The following is a 13,872-nucleotide window of genomic DNA, read 5'->3' on the forward strand; positions in this document are numbered from 1 at the left end:
CGACGCCGGGTGCGTGTTGCCAGGAGCCCGGGCCATGTCCTGGGCGGGGGACAGCGTCCCCGCCTTGCGTGCCACACACTCCTCGAGCATCACGAGCAAAACCCATGTCTTTTGTTTGTGGGTCTGGGTACCCCGTTCATCCTTGCAAGACCCCTTCCTTTTCCCGTTTGTTCGGGCGGTCCAGCTCGCCCTCGCGGACCTGCGAGGGAACTCGGGGCCCAGGGCAATGCCAGGAGAGGACTTGGCCAGATCTGGGGGAGTTCGTCCTTCCTCTCCTGCTGCCCAGCCTTGGGGATCCCTGTGGCGCTCTGGGAGTTCCCATGCCGCCTCCTTCCAGCTGGCAGCTCTGCAGACACCTCCACTCCGAGCAACACGCTCAGGTCCTGGAGACCGGGAGGAAGGTTAGGGGACCCAGAGATCCAGTTCCCTCAGACTTATGCTCTCTGCTCAGCTACCACACCTGTGCACCCCACACTAAAGAATGAACACATTGAGTTAAAGCAACACGATCATCTGCATTTTATTTGCACCTCATTTGCAAATTAATTTCCAACCTTCCCAGCCCCTCCTTCAACTCCAGGCCCTTCTCTCCCGTCTCCCTCAAATTGCCCCCTGCCAGGAAATAAAAAAATGTATTTTTTGCCAAGGTAGACTCAGCCTACTCAGCAGGCCTATCCCGTGTCCTCAGGGGAAGTCTTTATCCAAGGCTACAGCAACAACAGGAATCCCCTAAGACCGAACCTTGATGGCAGGGAAGGCTGGATCTTGTCACAGGGTGTAACTGATTTCTGGGGAAGGTGAGCAGTGTGACAGAGGTGGTAAAGGCTGGAACCCGATGGGGGCTGAAGCCCAATCTCTGCCCGGGTAGACTCTCTCCAGGTACTCAGAGGCGGGAGGGGGCCCCTCCAGCCACTGTCACTGTTTCCCCAGTGATGTAGCTGGCATCTTCAGAGCACAGGAAAGACACAATGCCTGCACAGTCTTCTGGCGTGCCTAACCTGGGGTGCAGGGAAAACAAAGAAGGGGGTAAAAATCAAACAGGCCAGGCCCCCACAGAGAATGGAAGTTGCTTAATCAATAAGTATCAGATGATTTTTCAGGACCAGTGTAGAGGCCCATCAAATTGGGTTATCATGATGACAAGCTGTTATAATTTAGTATAAGCATAAGTACTGTACTCTGAGAAAACCACTATAAGTTATATTCAAATAATAGAGATACTTTGTTCTTTAGAGAACTCAGGACACCAAAATCCAAGATTTTATAGATAAACTTGTGAGCAGCTATTTTATACTTCAAATAATTTGTTTCACATGTGTGCATACTAGTCAAGTGTCAGGGAGTCTGTGAGATAGTAAATGGTTTGTTTAAAATGACTCCATTTGCACAGCTTTAATTCACAGATAACACTTTCAGGAATCTATTTTTGTCCCTTAGAATCAGGTTCATTTTGTGAGAATGTGCTAATTCTCAGTGTTTGTATCAGTGATTGCTTAGTTGGGAACATTTTAACATAACTGCCCGAGTTCTCTAGAGGTGGGGCAGAGTGCGTATCTCAAACCTAGATTAGTGGTTCTTCATCCTAGTTGTATATTATAATCATCAGGAAGGCTTAACACCTCCCGCCTCCTTCCCCACCACCCCTGCCCAAAAGATGCCCAGGACTTGCCTTGGACCAATAAAAAAGAATCTTTGGGCCCTGGCTGGGTAGCTCAGTTGGTTAGAGCATTGACCCAATAGCCAAGGCTGTGGGTTCGATCCCCAGTCAGGGCACAAACAAGAAACAACCAGTGAATGCTTAAATAAATGGAACAACAAATCAAAGTTTCTCTCTCTCTCTCTCTCTAAGCAATAATAAAAAAAAAATCTTTGGGAGTGGGGCCTGACCATCTACAGTTTCATAAGCTCCCTAGCTGAGTCGAATAGGCACTCAAGATTGAGAAGGATGGGGCTAGTGAGTCACTAGGGTTCTAGGAAGACAATACCCCGGCTTATTAGTGAGCTGTGGACTAGGCCTGCAGCTCATGCTGACATCAGGTGCTTTGGGAGCAATGGAAGGGATCTTCTCCCTTAAGTTGGCCTGTTTGCACAAGTAGTCCTTGAGGGACAAGATGGAGAAGCTGAAGACAAGAGTTCCCCGAAGCCTGAAGTTGGAGAGAGGCAGGGAGCTTGGAGGAAAGGGAGCCAGATGAAGGTGCTGGAACAGTTCGTCCAGCCCCTTGGGGAGGAGGCTAGTTTTCTTAGGCAAGGGGAGTTTGGGACTTAGTAAAAGCTCTTCAGTCCTTTTATTTGGGTTGTAGGATCATCAACCTGAGCTTTGAAAACATGACTTTCAAAAACACACATGACTTTTTATTCAAAGAGAACTAAAAAAGCATGTTTTGGTTTTGGTCCCTAGTAGCTAGGGATGCCTAGAGGTGGTGGCAAGCAGCCAGCTGGAGACAGGAGTCAGGGCCTCTCCCAGAGCTCTTCTCTGCTGAAACCTGGACACATCTGTGTTTGCTTTTGCAATGGAAGCAGACTCCCGGTAGCCCCGCCCCTCACTGTGGCGGTGCAGTGTTCATGAGCTTGTGAAGTGTGAGTGTTTGAGGCAGAGGAGAGCATGCCCCTGCTGTCTGTGGGACCAAGAGACACGCCATGTGGGCTGTGTGAGGGGCCGTATCTTCCCATCTTTATCCCTCTTAACTCTCTCTGTGACACCTTACCTTCTTATCCGCATGGCTTCTTTTAAGCTCTCCTCTCTTGCCTTGTCCATCCACAACTGCAGGAAAAGGGGAATCTCTTTATGTGAAAGACGAAAAAAGGGGGGCCAGGCATGGGGGAAACTGCCCGCCCTCACATTGCGGGAGAGGAAGGGTAGAGAGAGGCCCTCTTCCACTTCCTAGTTCTTCCTAGCCCCCAGCGTCTCCCCACTGCCCTCTTCTGTTTCATTCTTTTCAGAGTCTAGTGAGGCGTTTCACTGGGTCTCCCCATCCCCACCCACTTAAGGAGATATGAAACGGTGTGAATAGAGTCTGAGTTTCTCAGTCTCCACCGAACACCCGGAGAAAGGGCGGGTCTGGTCCGGACAGGTGGCTGGCATGGAGGGGGCGACAGAAAGGCTGGGGAGGGGAGCAGGGGTGACTGGGAGCTCAGGACCCCGGCGCCAGCTCTCCCAGCAGGATGCAGGACAGCCCCTCCTCACCACTTGGCTGAAGTTAGTCTTGATGATTCCGGGCGCCAGGCAGTTCACCCTGATGTTACTTTGGGCCAGTTCTATGGCCAGGTTCTTGCCGAGGCCCAGCAAGGCTGTTTTACTGACATTGTAAGGGCCCAGGCCCTGGGGAAAGGAAAAATGGGTTAGTCTCTTTGTTTTTGGTTCATTCTTGGTTCTTATTGGAAGACATAAAGGGCAGTAGATCACAGGGCATCTCCTGTAACGGAGGGTCGCAGTTAGAAAACGGTCTTGAGGCTCACCCTCCCCAATGCTGGGGTTCGTGGAGGCCGGGCATCTGTTTTATGGGAAGGGACTTGGTGGGGTGATTGCAAAAGGGGACACAAACTCCTTCGGGGGACTGGAGGGTAGAAAGGTGCAGGATGGAAGTAGCAGAGGAAGGGGCTCTTACAGGAAACGGGACGTAGGCTGCTATGGAGGCCACAATCACCACTGAGCCGCCTCTGGAAAGAGAAGAGAATGACCCTCTTCCCAGCAGCGACCCCGCCCTCAGACCACGTGGGGCCGTCACACCCAGGCTCCCTCTCCTTCTCCGTACCCTCGTTTCTCCATCTCTGGCACCACTGCCTTTGTCATCAGGGCTGTGGCCTTCACATTAATGTCCAGAATCTGAAACCGAGAGAAGAAGGGGAGCAGCATGAGGGGGGAGCTGGAGAGGGCAGGGCGATGCGCACTCAGAATAGGTTCTCTCGGATCTGCCTGTTGGGGCGGGTGGAGATCTTGGAGATGATTTCCGGGACCTTACAAGCGAAGAAACCAAGGCCCAGGGAGAAAGAAGTGTCTCTCACCAGCGTATTCAGTGAGAGAATGAAAATTAGGCCGGGGTGAGAAAGAATGGAGCCTGGTTCATCTTGTTTCCTAACTAGCCAAGTGTGATCTGGCCTAGAATGGACCTAAACTCTCAGGGCTATGTCGGATTTTAGCCGGATTTTCTGTTTCTTCTCATTAGGGAGAGCCTGGAATGAGGTGGGCCTCCTGGGATCTGCCAGGGAGTGGGCCGTGCTTCTCAGGGAAAATGGGGCCTGACCTGGGGCCCCTGGGGCGCTCCAGCACTGACTGCTCTGGCTCCTGAGCTCAGGGGCTGCGATGCTCCTGGCCCTCCAGGGCGGACTGTCTGGCCGAACATTTGTTGGAAAGTGGGGTTATGAGGAGAAGTGGGATCATTTTGGGGAAGCTGGGGCACAGGCTGGAATCAAAACCTCACGCCCATAATTTAAAACAACGCATCACCACTGCTGCTGAGGTAGTCCCCTCCTACGCGCCCTGGCAAACTCTTATTTTGAAAAATTTCAATCGTACAGAAAAGTTGAAAAAGAAGTACAATGGATATCTTTTACCTAATTCATCAATGGTTCACATTTTGTCCCTTTTGCCCTGACTGTGTTTTTCTTTTTTCTTTTTTAAATATATATTTTTATTGCTTAAATTATTACAAATTGTATTGATTTTTTTGTTTGTTTTGTTTTGTTTTTTAAATATATTTTATTCGTTTTTTACAGAGAGGAAGGGAGAGAGATAGAGAGTTAGAAACATCGATGAGAGAGAAACATCGATCAGCTGCCTCCTGCACATCTCCCACTGGGGATGTGCCCGCAACCATAATGGTCTCTATTATCCATGAATGAGTGAGATCATGTGGTATTTTTCCTTCATTGACTGGCTTATTTCACTTAGCATAATGCTCTCCAGTTCCATCCATGCTGTTGCAAATGGTAAGAGTTCCTTCTTTTTTACAGCAGCATAGTATTCCATCGTGTAGATGTACCACAGTTTTCTAATCCATTCATCTACTGATGGGCACTTAGGCTGTTTCCAAATCTTAGCTATGGTGAATTGTGCTGCTATGAACATAGGGGTGCATATATCCTTTCTGATTGGTGTTTTTGGTTTCTTGGGATATATTCCTAGAAGTGGGATCACAGGGTCAAATGGGAGTTCCATTTCCAGTTTTTTGAGGAAACTCCATACTGTCTTCCATAGTGGCTGCACCAGTCTGCATTCCCACCAGCAGTGCACGAGTGTTCCTTTTTCTCCACATCCTCTCCAGCACTTGTCGTTTGTTGATTTGTTGATGATAGCCATTCTGACAGGTGTGAGATGGTACCTCATTGTTGTTTTGATTTGCATCTCTCGGATGATTAGTGACTTTGAGCATGTTTTCATATGTCTCTTGGCTTTCTGAATGTCCTCTTTTGAAAGGTGTCTATTTAGGTCCTTTGCCCATTTTTTGATTGGATTGTTTATCTTCCTTTTGTTAAGTTGTATGAGTTCCCTATAAATGTTGGAGATTAGGCCCTTATCAGATATAATGTTGGCAAATATGTTCTCCCATGTAGTGGGCTTTCTTGTTGTTTTGTTCTGACTGTGTTTTTCCCTGAACCACTGAAGGTTAAGGTGCAGATGTCATAATGCTCTAACACTAATACTTACGGATATTCTCTAAGAGGTTATAATCCATGATCACACCCAAGAAATTTAACACTGATAATAATGATTTTATCTAATGTGCTGCCCATAATAAAATTTCCCCAATTGTCTCCCAAAAGTCCTTTTTTTTAAAAAAAAAAGTTTTTATTGATTTCAGAGAGGAAGGGAGAGAGAAATAGAAACATCAATGACGAGAGAGAATCATCAATCGGCTGCCTCCTGCACGCCCCCTACTGGGGATAGAGCCCCCAACCTGGGCATGTGCCCTGACCACGGAATCGAACAGTGACCTCCTGGTTCACAGGTTGATGCTGAACCACTGAGCAACACTGGCGGGGCTCCCATTTGTCCTTATTTGAAAAATCCAAGGTTTAATCAAGAATCAACCCTGGCATTTAGATTTGATGTACTGTGATATTTTTTAAAAAAATGCAAACTAAAAAGAAAAATTACTTGGTTTAAAATTATTTTCCTGTGGTCTCCATTCAGACTGCTCATGAAAGATGTTTTTCTACCTTAAAGAATATCAATCAGGAACCGACTCACTGAAGAACAGTCGGCACTTTGGTCTCTCTGTCTGTGAAGCACTGATAAACTACGATATTTTAGTATTCTTAAATTCAGTGTTGAGATATTGATGACATCAGAAGAAAAGCAAAACCAGGGGCAACTACAAAAGACCCGGCATTTCCAAATCATGTGGGAATATTAACCTTAATAAACAAAGACAGACATTTTAATTAAGGCTTTATAATTAAAGAATGTAGGTGAGCGAAATATATTATAAATGTAGTGTGATTATACACATTCACATAAAACCCAAAATTCCACACTTGAATTTGGACAGCGGGATCTCCAATTCACTTGTTGCCGTTAAGAGGAAAAGAGCGCAGGTCTTTTTCAGAGGCTGTATGTTATAAAGCAGCAACTTAGGTCATTTCACCAGAATTGGTATCTCGCTGAACTAGCAGCTATTAAAGTTTTCCAACTCATGAGAAATACTCTTTTTTGGCAGCGGAACAAGGGGACAGGTGGTGCGCAGATTTCAATGTATCAGTTATCGGCAGATTAGCTGCCATGTCTGCTGGAGGTAAACCAGGAAGAGGCACCTGGATGAGGGCACAGTGAAGGCCGGGGTGCAGGGAAGAAGGTCGCTAGGAAGGAGCAAATGGAAGAAGACAAGACTGGGAGAAGCAGCAATGAAAGAGATGGGCAGGGAGAGAGGAAGCCACGCCCACCAGCCCTTTCCCAGGTGCACTCCAGGTGCAAATCCCCAGGATTCCTCCCATTTACTAGCACATTGCACCTGACAAATGCATGGTAAAGGCAGACTGAGTTTGCGCTGCTCTCTGAGGCCCGCCCCTTGAGCTTTATTCCCTCTTACCTTGTCCCACACCTCCTCGGTGACGTCCATGAGGTTTCCAAAGAAAGGGTTGACGGCAGCGTTGGAGACCAGGATGTCGATGCCCCCGTGAAGCTTCACGGCCTGGAGAGAGTCAGGTCTGAGTCAGGGCTTCGGGTCAGTCGGGGACGAGCATTGATTAATGGTGATAGAGAATTCCTTGTTAGGAACAAAATGATGTCAACATGACATCTCTGTTTCTGGGAACATTTTTCTCTAAAAGCACCCTAACCTCTGCTAAACACTGAAGGTTGTCTCATATCTTTGATATCTGTTCTTCCTGCCCCCACTTCTTCTAAGGCTGTTGCGGACCCTTTGCTCATTGCACCTTCTCTTTGGGGAGCTCCTTTATTCTCATGGCCTCGCTGTCACCTCAAAATCTATTTCTAGACCCTCTTCTTTTCACACGGAATCCCAGCCCCATTTCTCCAAGTGCTCACTGTCCAGTTCTCCTTGATATGAGTTACCATGATCTCAGACGCAACCTTCCCACGCCTCCCTGAATGGAGAAACTGGTTTAGATGGACTCAGAGAAAGTGACCCCTGGGAGGGGCCGTGAGGTCAGTTAGCCGCATGTCCTTATGGTGAAGGTGGTAACTCTGAGGTCCAGGTAAGTTACTTTCTCAAGACCCTATAAGTCAGGAATGACATATTAGGGTCAGCTAAGCACAGGAGGCCTGTTCATTTTGGTCTGTGGGAGAGGTAGAGAGATCTGCTCAGGGCGCAAAGCTAGTTGTGGTGGCAGAACTGAGATCGGTCTAATGGGGGGGGACACCGTCTGGGATTAAGCGGTTCTGCACTTGGTGATCATGTCATCCCTCCACGCCCCCTTTAATGGCCTGGAGGCATGGAAGATTCTAGGCAGAGCTGAGATTGAAACTGGGAAAACCACGGGTAACATCTCACCTCCTTACTAAATAGTAAGTATGTGGTAGCAGGAATGTGCTGGAGTAACGATTGGCCAAACAGAATCTGCCAACAACATACCACCCTGAAATCAGACTTTGCATTTGCCCAGAACTGGCAATTTTTTGTTATCCTCATCTGAGGATATGCTTTTATTGTTGTTGTTTTTTAAATCCTCACACGAGGATATTTTTTTTAATTGATTTTTTTACAGAGAGGAAGGGAGAGGGATAGAGAGCTAAAAACATCGATGAGAGAGAAACATCGATCAGCTGCCTCCTGCACACTCCCTACTGGGTATGTGCCTGCAACCAAGGCACATGCCCTTGACCGGAATCAAACCCGGGACCCTTGAGTCCACAGGCTGACGCTCTATCCACTGAGCCAAACCGGTTAGGGCACGAGGATATTGTTTCCATTAATTTTCAGAGAGTGAAAGGGAGGGAGGAGGAGGGGAGAGAGAGAGAGAGAGAGAGAGAGAGAGAGAGAGAGAAACATCAATGTGAGAGAGACATATTGACCAGTTGCCTCCTGCATGCACCCTGACTGGGGCTGGGGAGTGAACCAGGAACCAAGGCACATGCCCTTGACTGGGAATCAAACCCTAGACCCCTTGGTCCAAGGGCCGATGCTCTTACCACTGAGAAAAACTGGCTAGGGCTGTTTTTGATTTTTAGAGGGAGAGAGAGAGAGAGGGAGGGAGGGAGGGAGGGAGGGAGAGAGAGAGAGAGAATGAGAATCATCGATGTGAGAGAGAATCATTGACCTGTTGCCTCCCATACATACCCCGATTGGGATTGAACCGCAACTCAGGTATGTGCCCTGATCCGGAATTGAGCCTGTAACCTTTAGATGTTCAGGATGATAGTCCAACCAACTGAGCCACACTAGTCAGGGCCAGAACTGGCAATTTTTTTGCCTGGGGCAAGCAGCATTAAATGGGCACTAAGTTGACTTTGTGCTTCATGATTTGGCACAGGGAGGGGTGTTATTAACAATGTGTACCATCTGCTAGCTCCCGTTTTAACTAATTATTCTTGCTAACTAGGTGCTAAGCTCAGATGTTTTTAACGCCTGAGCTGTCAACATGTAAATTTCACAAAAATTTAAAGTCACATAATCTTTAAAAACCAGTATCAATACGTTCTTGCGCTCTCTAAATTTTAGCGTCCTGGCACAAAGCCCCAGTCATTTGCCTTGGCTCTGTGTAAGCCTGGCCTAGGGACTTGTGACCCACAAAGAGCAGAATACGTTAGAAAGTGTGTGCTGTGGCCTGTGCATGCGTCTTTGGGGGTGGGGAGAAGGTGGTGGATTGCACCAGAATCACCTGGAACTTTTTGATTTCTGCTGTGCATCCCTCTCCTTCTAGGCCTATCAGCACGGACAGGGGAGGAGGCTGGGTTTTGATTGAACAGAGATAGAGGAGCATAGAAGATTAATGAGAAAGGTATTCTGGCTATCCAGCTGGTGTCTTCTAAGCCTTTCTCTAAATTGTGCGATCACTACACAAAAGTAGTTAAGCATTGGTTGCTCTGTGTCCTGAGGATATTTTTTCCATTGCTTTTTCAGAGAGAGTGGAAGAGAGGGAGGGAGGGAGAGAGAGAAACATTGATGGAAGAGAGACACATTGATTGGTTGCCTCTTGCATGAGCCCTCATCAGGGGTGAGGAGCGAGCCCGTAACCTAGGTATGTGCCCGAGACACTTTGGTGTGAAGGCTGACGCTCTAACCACTGAGCAATGCTGGCTAGGGTGTGATAGGTATCTATACTAATAAAAGGGTAATATGCTAATTAGACTGGGAGACCTTCCAGGAGACCCTCTGGATGTCCTTCCGGACAAAGCTATGGTGGTGGGGCCGAGGCAGAGGCGGTTAGGGGTGATCAGGCCAGGAGGGGAGGCAGTTGGGGGCTAGCAGGTTGGCAGGGGGGGCAGTTGGGGGCGAGAAGGCCAGCTGGGGGGCCAGTTGGGGGTAAACAGGCTGACAGGCAGATTGGTTAGGGGCGATCAGGCAGGCAGGCAGGTGAGCAGTTAGAGCCAGTGGTCCCGGATTGCAAGAGGGATGTCCGACTGCCAGTTCTGGCCTAAACCGGCAGTCGCACTGCCCCCGAGGGGTCCCACATTGGAGAGGGTGCAGGCCGGGCTGAGGGACAGCGCCCACCCCCTGCATGAATTTTGTGCACCGGGCCACTAGTATTTTTTTAGAAAAATATAATCAAGTGGAGCAGCGGCTGATCTGGTTTCCACTCACCACACCTTTGAGAAGCTTCAAGGTGCAGGTTGGGAGGTTACTGGGTAGTAACTATCCTCAGAGCACAGCTTTCCTCATTACAGGGTGACAGCTGGCAACTGGTAGCACACATCTCAAATTGCTAACAAGTATCCCATTACTCCCCACCCTGACTTGCCCTGGGAGTTGTTCTGCTCCTCTCCTCTGCTTCCCATTTCTTGATGCCGGGTTAGAAAGAAGTCTTGGTTGGTTCCACTAGACGTCTCTTGGGCATATACCCATTTGGTCCCACCACCACTGCTCTAGACCTGAGTGACAGCAACAGCTTCTTCACTGATCTCCCTGGCTCAGAGTTTCCTCTGGTCCAATACATCCTTCCTACCAGCGCCAGATTCTTTCTTTAATAACATTTTCATCTTGCTCAACACCTCACACGGCCTCTGACTTCCTACAAGGATGTCGGAACTCCTTTGGGAGGCTGTGGAGGCTCCAGTGTCCCTCCTTCCCACCAGCCCATGACGCCAGCACTCCTGACCCTGCGCTCTCTGCTGTGGGGCTGGCGGGGCTCTCCTCTTCCCTCCTGGGCTGCCTGCGCACTTTGCAGGGTCATCTGGAATCCTGTCCTACGCCATCTGTCCATCCACCTCCTCCTCAAGGTTTAGCTCAAGCTTCGCCACTGGGCCAGGGCTGCAGGATTTTGACATTAAGTTTTACATACTTTCATACGGCTAGCCACTAATTGGTCCAGCATCCCAGATGGCTCCCTTCAGCCTCAGGATCAAGGTCCCAATCTCGGGCTTTGTCCAGCAGCCTATGCCAGACGAGGTCACTTTCTTGAACCTACATTTGACTTTCTCTAATCACATTTTTTTTTAAAAAACAGGTATATATATTTAAATATGTTTTTATTGTTTTTTTAGAGAGAGAGGAAGGGAGAGGGAGAGATAGAAACATTCATGGAACAGTGATGAAACACTGATTGGCTGCCTCCTGCATGCCCCCAACTGGGGGTCAAGCCCATAACCCTGGCATGTGCCCTGACTGGGAATCGAAAGGTGCATGGGACCATGCTCAACCAACTGAGCCACCCCAGCCTGGCTCCAATGCTCACTTGAGCATTCCCAAACAGTTCTTTCAAAATGGAATAACCTTATGCCATCGACCATTGTTTAACATCCCCCTCTTCTAATATTACCCAAATAATTTCTGCCATTTGGTTAGTACAATCCTACACTTTCCATTCTAGGGTAGATTCTCTCTTCCACTCCAGGAAATGAAGTGCAGGCCCTGAGCCTGAGAGAAGGGGAGCCTCTTTGCCAGATGTTGGTATTTTCCTGTGTAGCTGGAAGGCTGGTGCCAAGTACCAACTCTGACACTGGCTTAGACCTGCCTTTGAGAGTAAAGTCCAAGTGGGCACACAAGGCCTGACCCGACGATAATGGGGAAACGCCTGGCAGTCTGTAGGCAGCTTGGCAAGTCTGGATGACACAGCTCCTTTCTTACTGGCTGTTGGACCTTGGGATATGGCTCCACCTTTCTGAGCAGAGTGTAAACAAGGAGAAAAGTCTTTGCCTTGTTTGGGTTGTTGTCAGGTTTGGAGATGACCTGTGTAACACTCTGAACAAAGTGAATGGCACACAGTAGGTGGCTGAAACATGGTGGGCTTCCTCCTGCAGGTTTCCAGGGACTGCCTCTACGTTGAAGAACTGGGGATTGATTGCTGATTTGCTGATAGGTGGGAACATCTATTTTGTGATTGTATCTACCCATCTCATCTACCCAATTAAATTGGAAACTACTGGAGATTCGGGACCAGCTGTGGTGTTTTTTTTTTTTTTTTGGTGCTCCCAAGGGCTGAAGCATTAGAGTGGTTTTTGATTCTCTGACTGGGATGATGGGATGATTCGTGGAGACATAACAGAAAGGCACACAATAAAAGTGTGCTGGTGGACTGGTGTGGGTATGCAGAACACACTGTTATGTTTTAGTTAATAGTGCTGGCTTGGATCACACCCATGTGGTCCAGGAAAGCTGGGAAGGAGGCTGAGGCTGGTTCCCTTCTGCCACCTCCTGGCTCTGTGCCCATATCCTTGCTGCTCACCGTGGTCACCAGCTGCTCGCGGTCCTCAGCCTTCCCCACATGGCACACGGTGCCCGTCACGCTCAGCCCCTCCCCCTGCAGCGCTGCCACTGCCCGGTCCACGTTCTGCTGCTTCCGGCTGCTGACCACCACATGGGCCCCATCCTGGGCCAGCCGCCGGGCGATTGCCAAGCCGATCCTGTGGCAGAGAGAGATATGGACGGTCAAGGCCAGCACGGGGAAGAGGTTGAAAGCATGGGCTCCAGAGTCAGACTGCCCTGGTTTGAATTCTAGCTCTCCTTTTGGACACTCCTTTGCTTAGTTTTCTTATGGTTTTGGCCTCAGACTAGGTTCCCAGAAAGTGACATCACCTTCCACAGGCCCCAGCACCATGGGGTACAGGCCCCATACCCTGTAGGGAATGAGGGGAAAGAAGTGAGCTAGGGGTGCAGCAGCAGCCACTTCCATGATTGGAAGAGCCCTGCCCCCAAATATCGACCTTATTAGTCTGCAGCATCTCAAAATTCTATCGTTAGTTATGTTTTGGGGGTGAATATGAAAGGGTGGGTCTCTGGTCAAAAATGTAAATTTTTAAAAAAATATATTTTATTGATTTTTTACAGTGAGTAAGGGAGAGAGATAGAGAGTTAGAAACACCGATGAGAGAGAAACATCGATCAGCTGCCTCCTGCACACCTCCTACTGGGGATGTGCCCGCAACCAAGGTACACATGCCCTTGACCAGAATCGAACCTGGGACCTTACAGTCCACAGGCCGATGCTCTATCCACTGAGCCAAACCGGTCAGGGCAAAAATGTAAATTTTTTATTTTACTCTCCTGGGAGTGAGGGCTATACATTTTGCAATTGTTAGCTATTAGCGTTTCCAGTCCATTTGTATTTTAGTTTCGTGCCGAGTTGGTGTCTAGCAAAGTCCTGTGATGAGAAGCAGTATACACAAGAGCGGTGGGTGCAGAGATAGGCTGTGCAATGGAGGCCAAAATGTACTCAGCCAAACAAAAATTTGAATAGGTTAGTCTTGTCTAGGTAAGGGGCGCGGTTCTGGGAGACTTGTTGAGGTGCCCAAATGGGGTGTCTGGAACATTTCCAGAGTCCATGGAGGCAGTGGGACAGCATATATATATTTATAGTATTTTTTAAATCTGGGCTGTCTTGAACTTCTGGCATCTGGTCTTCCTAGACTCAGGGCCAGTGGATTGGGGCAGCGCAGAGCACTGAGGCCCTGGGTTGAAGGGGGCAGCACTGAGCTGGCGCAATGGCGCGGAGGCAGCAGCGGAGGAGACTGGGACGCTGCAGGCCAACCACGTGGTCCCTGACTTCCTGGGCCGCGTGTGAGGCTGAGGACGCGACCCGGGAGGCAAAGGACGGGAGTTACCGCCTGTCCAGACAACGGGGGGCCTCAAAGACTCCGGGCCGGGCACTCACCCGTCGGTGGAGGCCGTTACTAGGGCCACCTTATTCGCGAGCGGGTCCCGGCGCGCCACCCCGGAGCTAGCCATCCGCACCGACTTCCACGACCGGACACAGGCGCCCAGCAGCAGCCCCGCCTTATGCATGGCGCCGATCGGTTGTGCAAGGTTCCGCGCCCCGTGG

At 49.2% G+C, this 13,872-nt stretch overlaps 2 protein-coding genes across 3 annotated transcripts in view; both read right to left on the reverse strand.

The window, feature by feature from the left end:
* LRRC16B (leucine rich repeat containing 16B) overlaps positions 1-90 on the reverse strand; it is a 16,671-nt gene extending 16,581 nt beyond the window's left edge. Inside the window, exon 1 of the mRNA XM_005859617.2 lies at positions 21-90. Within this exon, the coding sequence (XP_005859679.1) occupies positions 21-90 (70 nt within the window). The remainder of the gene's footprint in view (positions 1-20) is intronic.
* Positions 91-495: 405 nt separating this feature from the next.
* On the reverse strand, positions 496-13,866 carry LOC102257459 (dehydrogenase/reductase SDR family member 4). Of its 2 annotated transcripts, XM_005859605.2 has the most exons (8): positions 13,705-13,866; positions 12,280-12,457; positions 7,026-7,127; positions 3,753-3,823; positions 3,606-3,657; positions 3,185-3,319; positions 2,706-2,761; positions 496-998 (listed from the first exon to the last, which is right to left on the reverse strand). In XM_005859605.2, exons 1-8 carry the CDS (start codon positions 13,833-13,835, stop codon positions 884-886), a joined length of 840 nt encoding a protein of 279 aa, XP_005859667.1. In that variant the 5' UTR covers positions 13,836-13,866; the 3' UTR covers positions 496-883. The 2 variants fall into 2 exon arrangements, with proteins under 2 accessions (XP_005859667.1, XP_005859671.1); XM_005859609.2 differs by lacking the exons at positions 3,185-3,319; positions 3,753-3,823 and having other exon boundaries at positions 948-998.
* Between the last annotated feature and the right edge of the window lie 6 nt (positions 13,867-13,872).

This window comes from Myotis brandtii, unplaced genomic scaffold (assembly GCF_000412655.1).
Source record: "Myotis brandtii unplaced genomic scaffold, ASM41265v1 scaffold1279, whole genome shotgun sequence".
Taxonomy (NCBI): domain Eukaryota; kingdom Metazoa; phylum Chordata; class Mammalia; order Chiroptera; family Vespertilionidae; genus Myotis; species Myotis brandtii.

Bases quoted from the DNA above. Each gene is read 5' to 3' on its own strand.
- LOC102257459 (XM_005859605.2), bottom strand. From the start codon at position 13,835: ATGCATAAGGCGGGGCTGCTGCTGGGCGCCTGTGTCCGGTCGTGGAAG. The intron at 3,320-3,605 runs GTAAGAGCCCCT...TCCTTTCCCCAG, and splicing joins CAGCCTACGTCCCGTTTCCT to GGCCTGGGCCCTTACAATGT. The intron at 999-2,705 runs GTAAGGTGTCAC...CCTGCACCCCAG, and splicing joins GAAGCCATGCGGATAAGAAG to GTTAGGCACGCCAGAAGACT.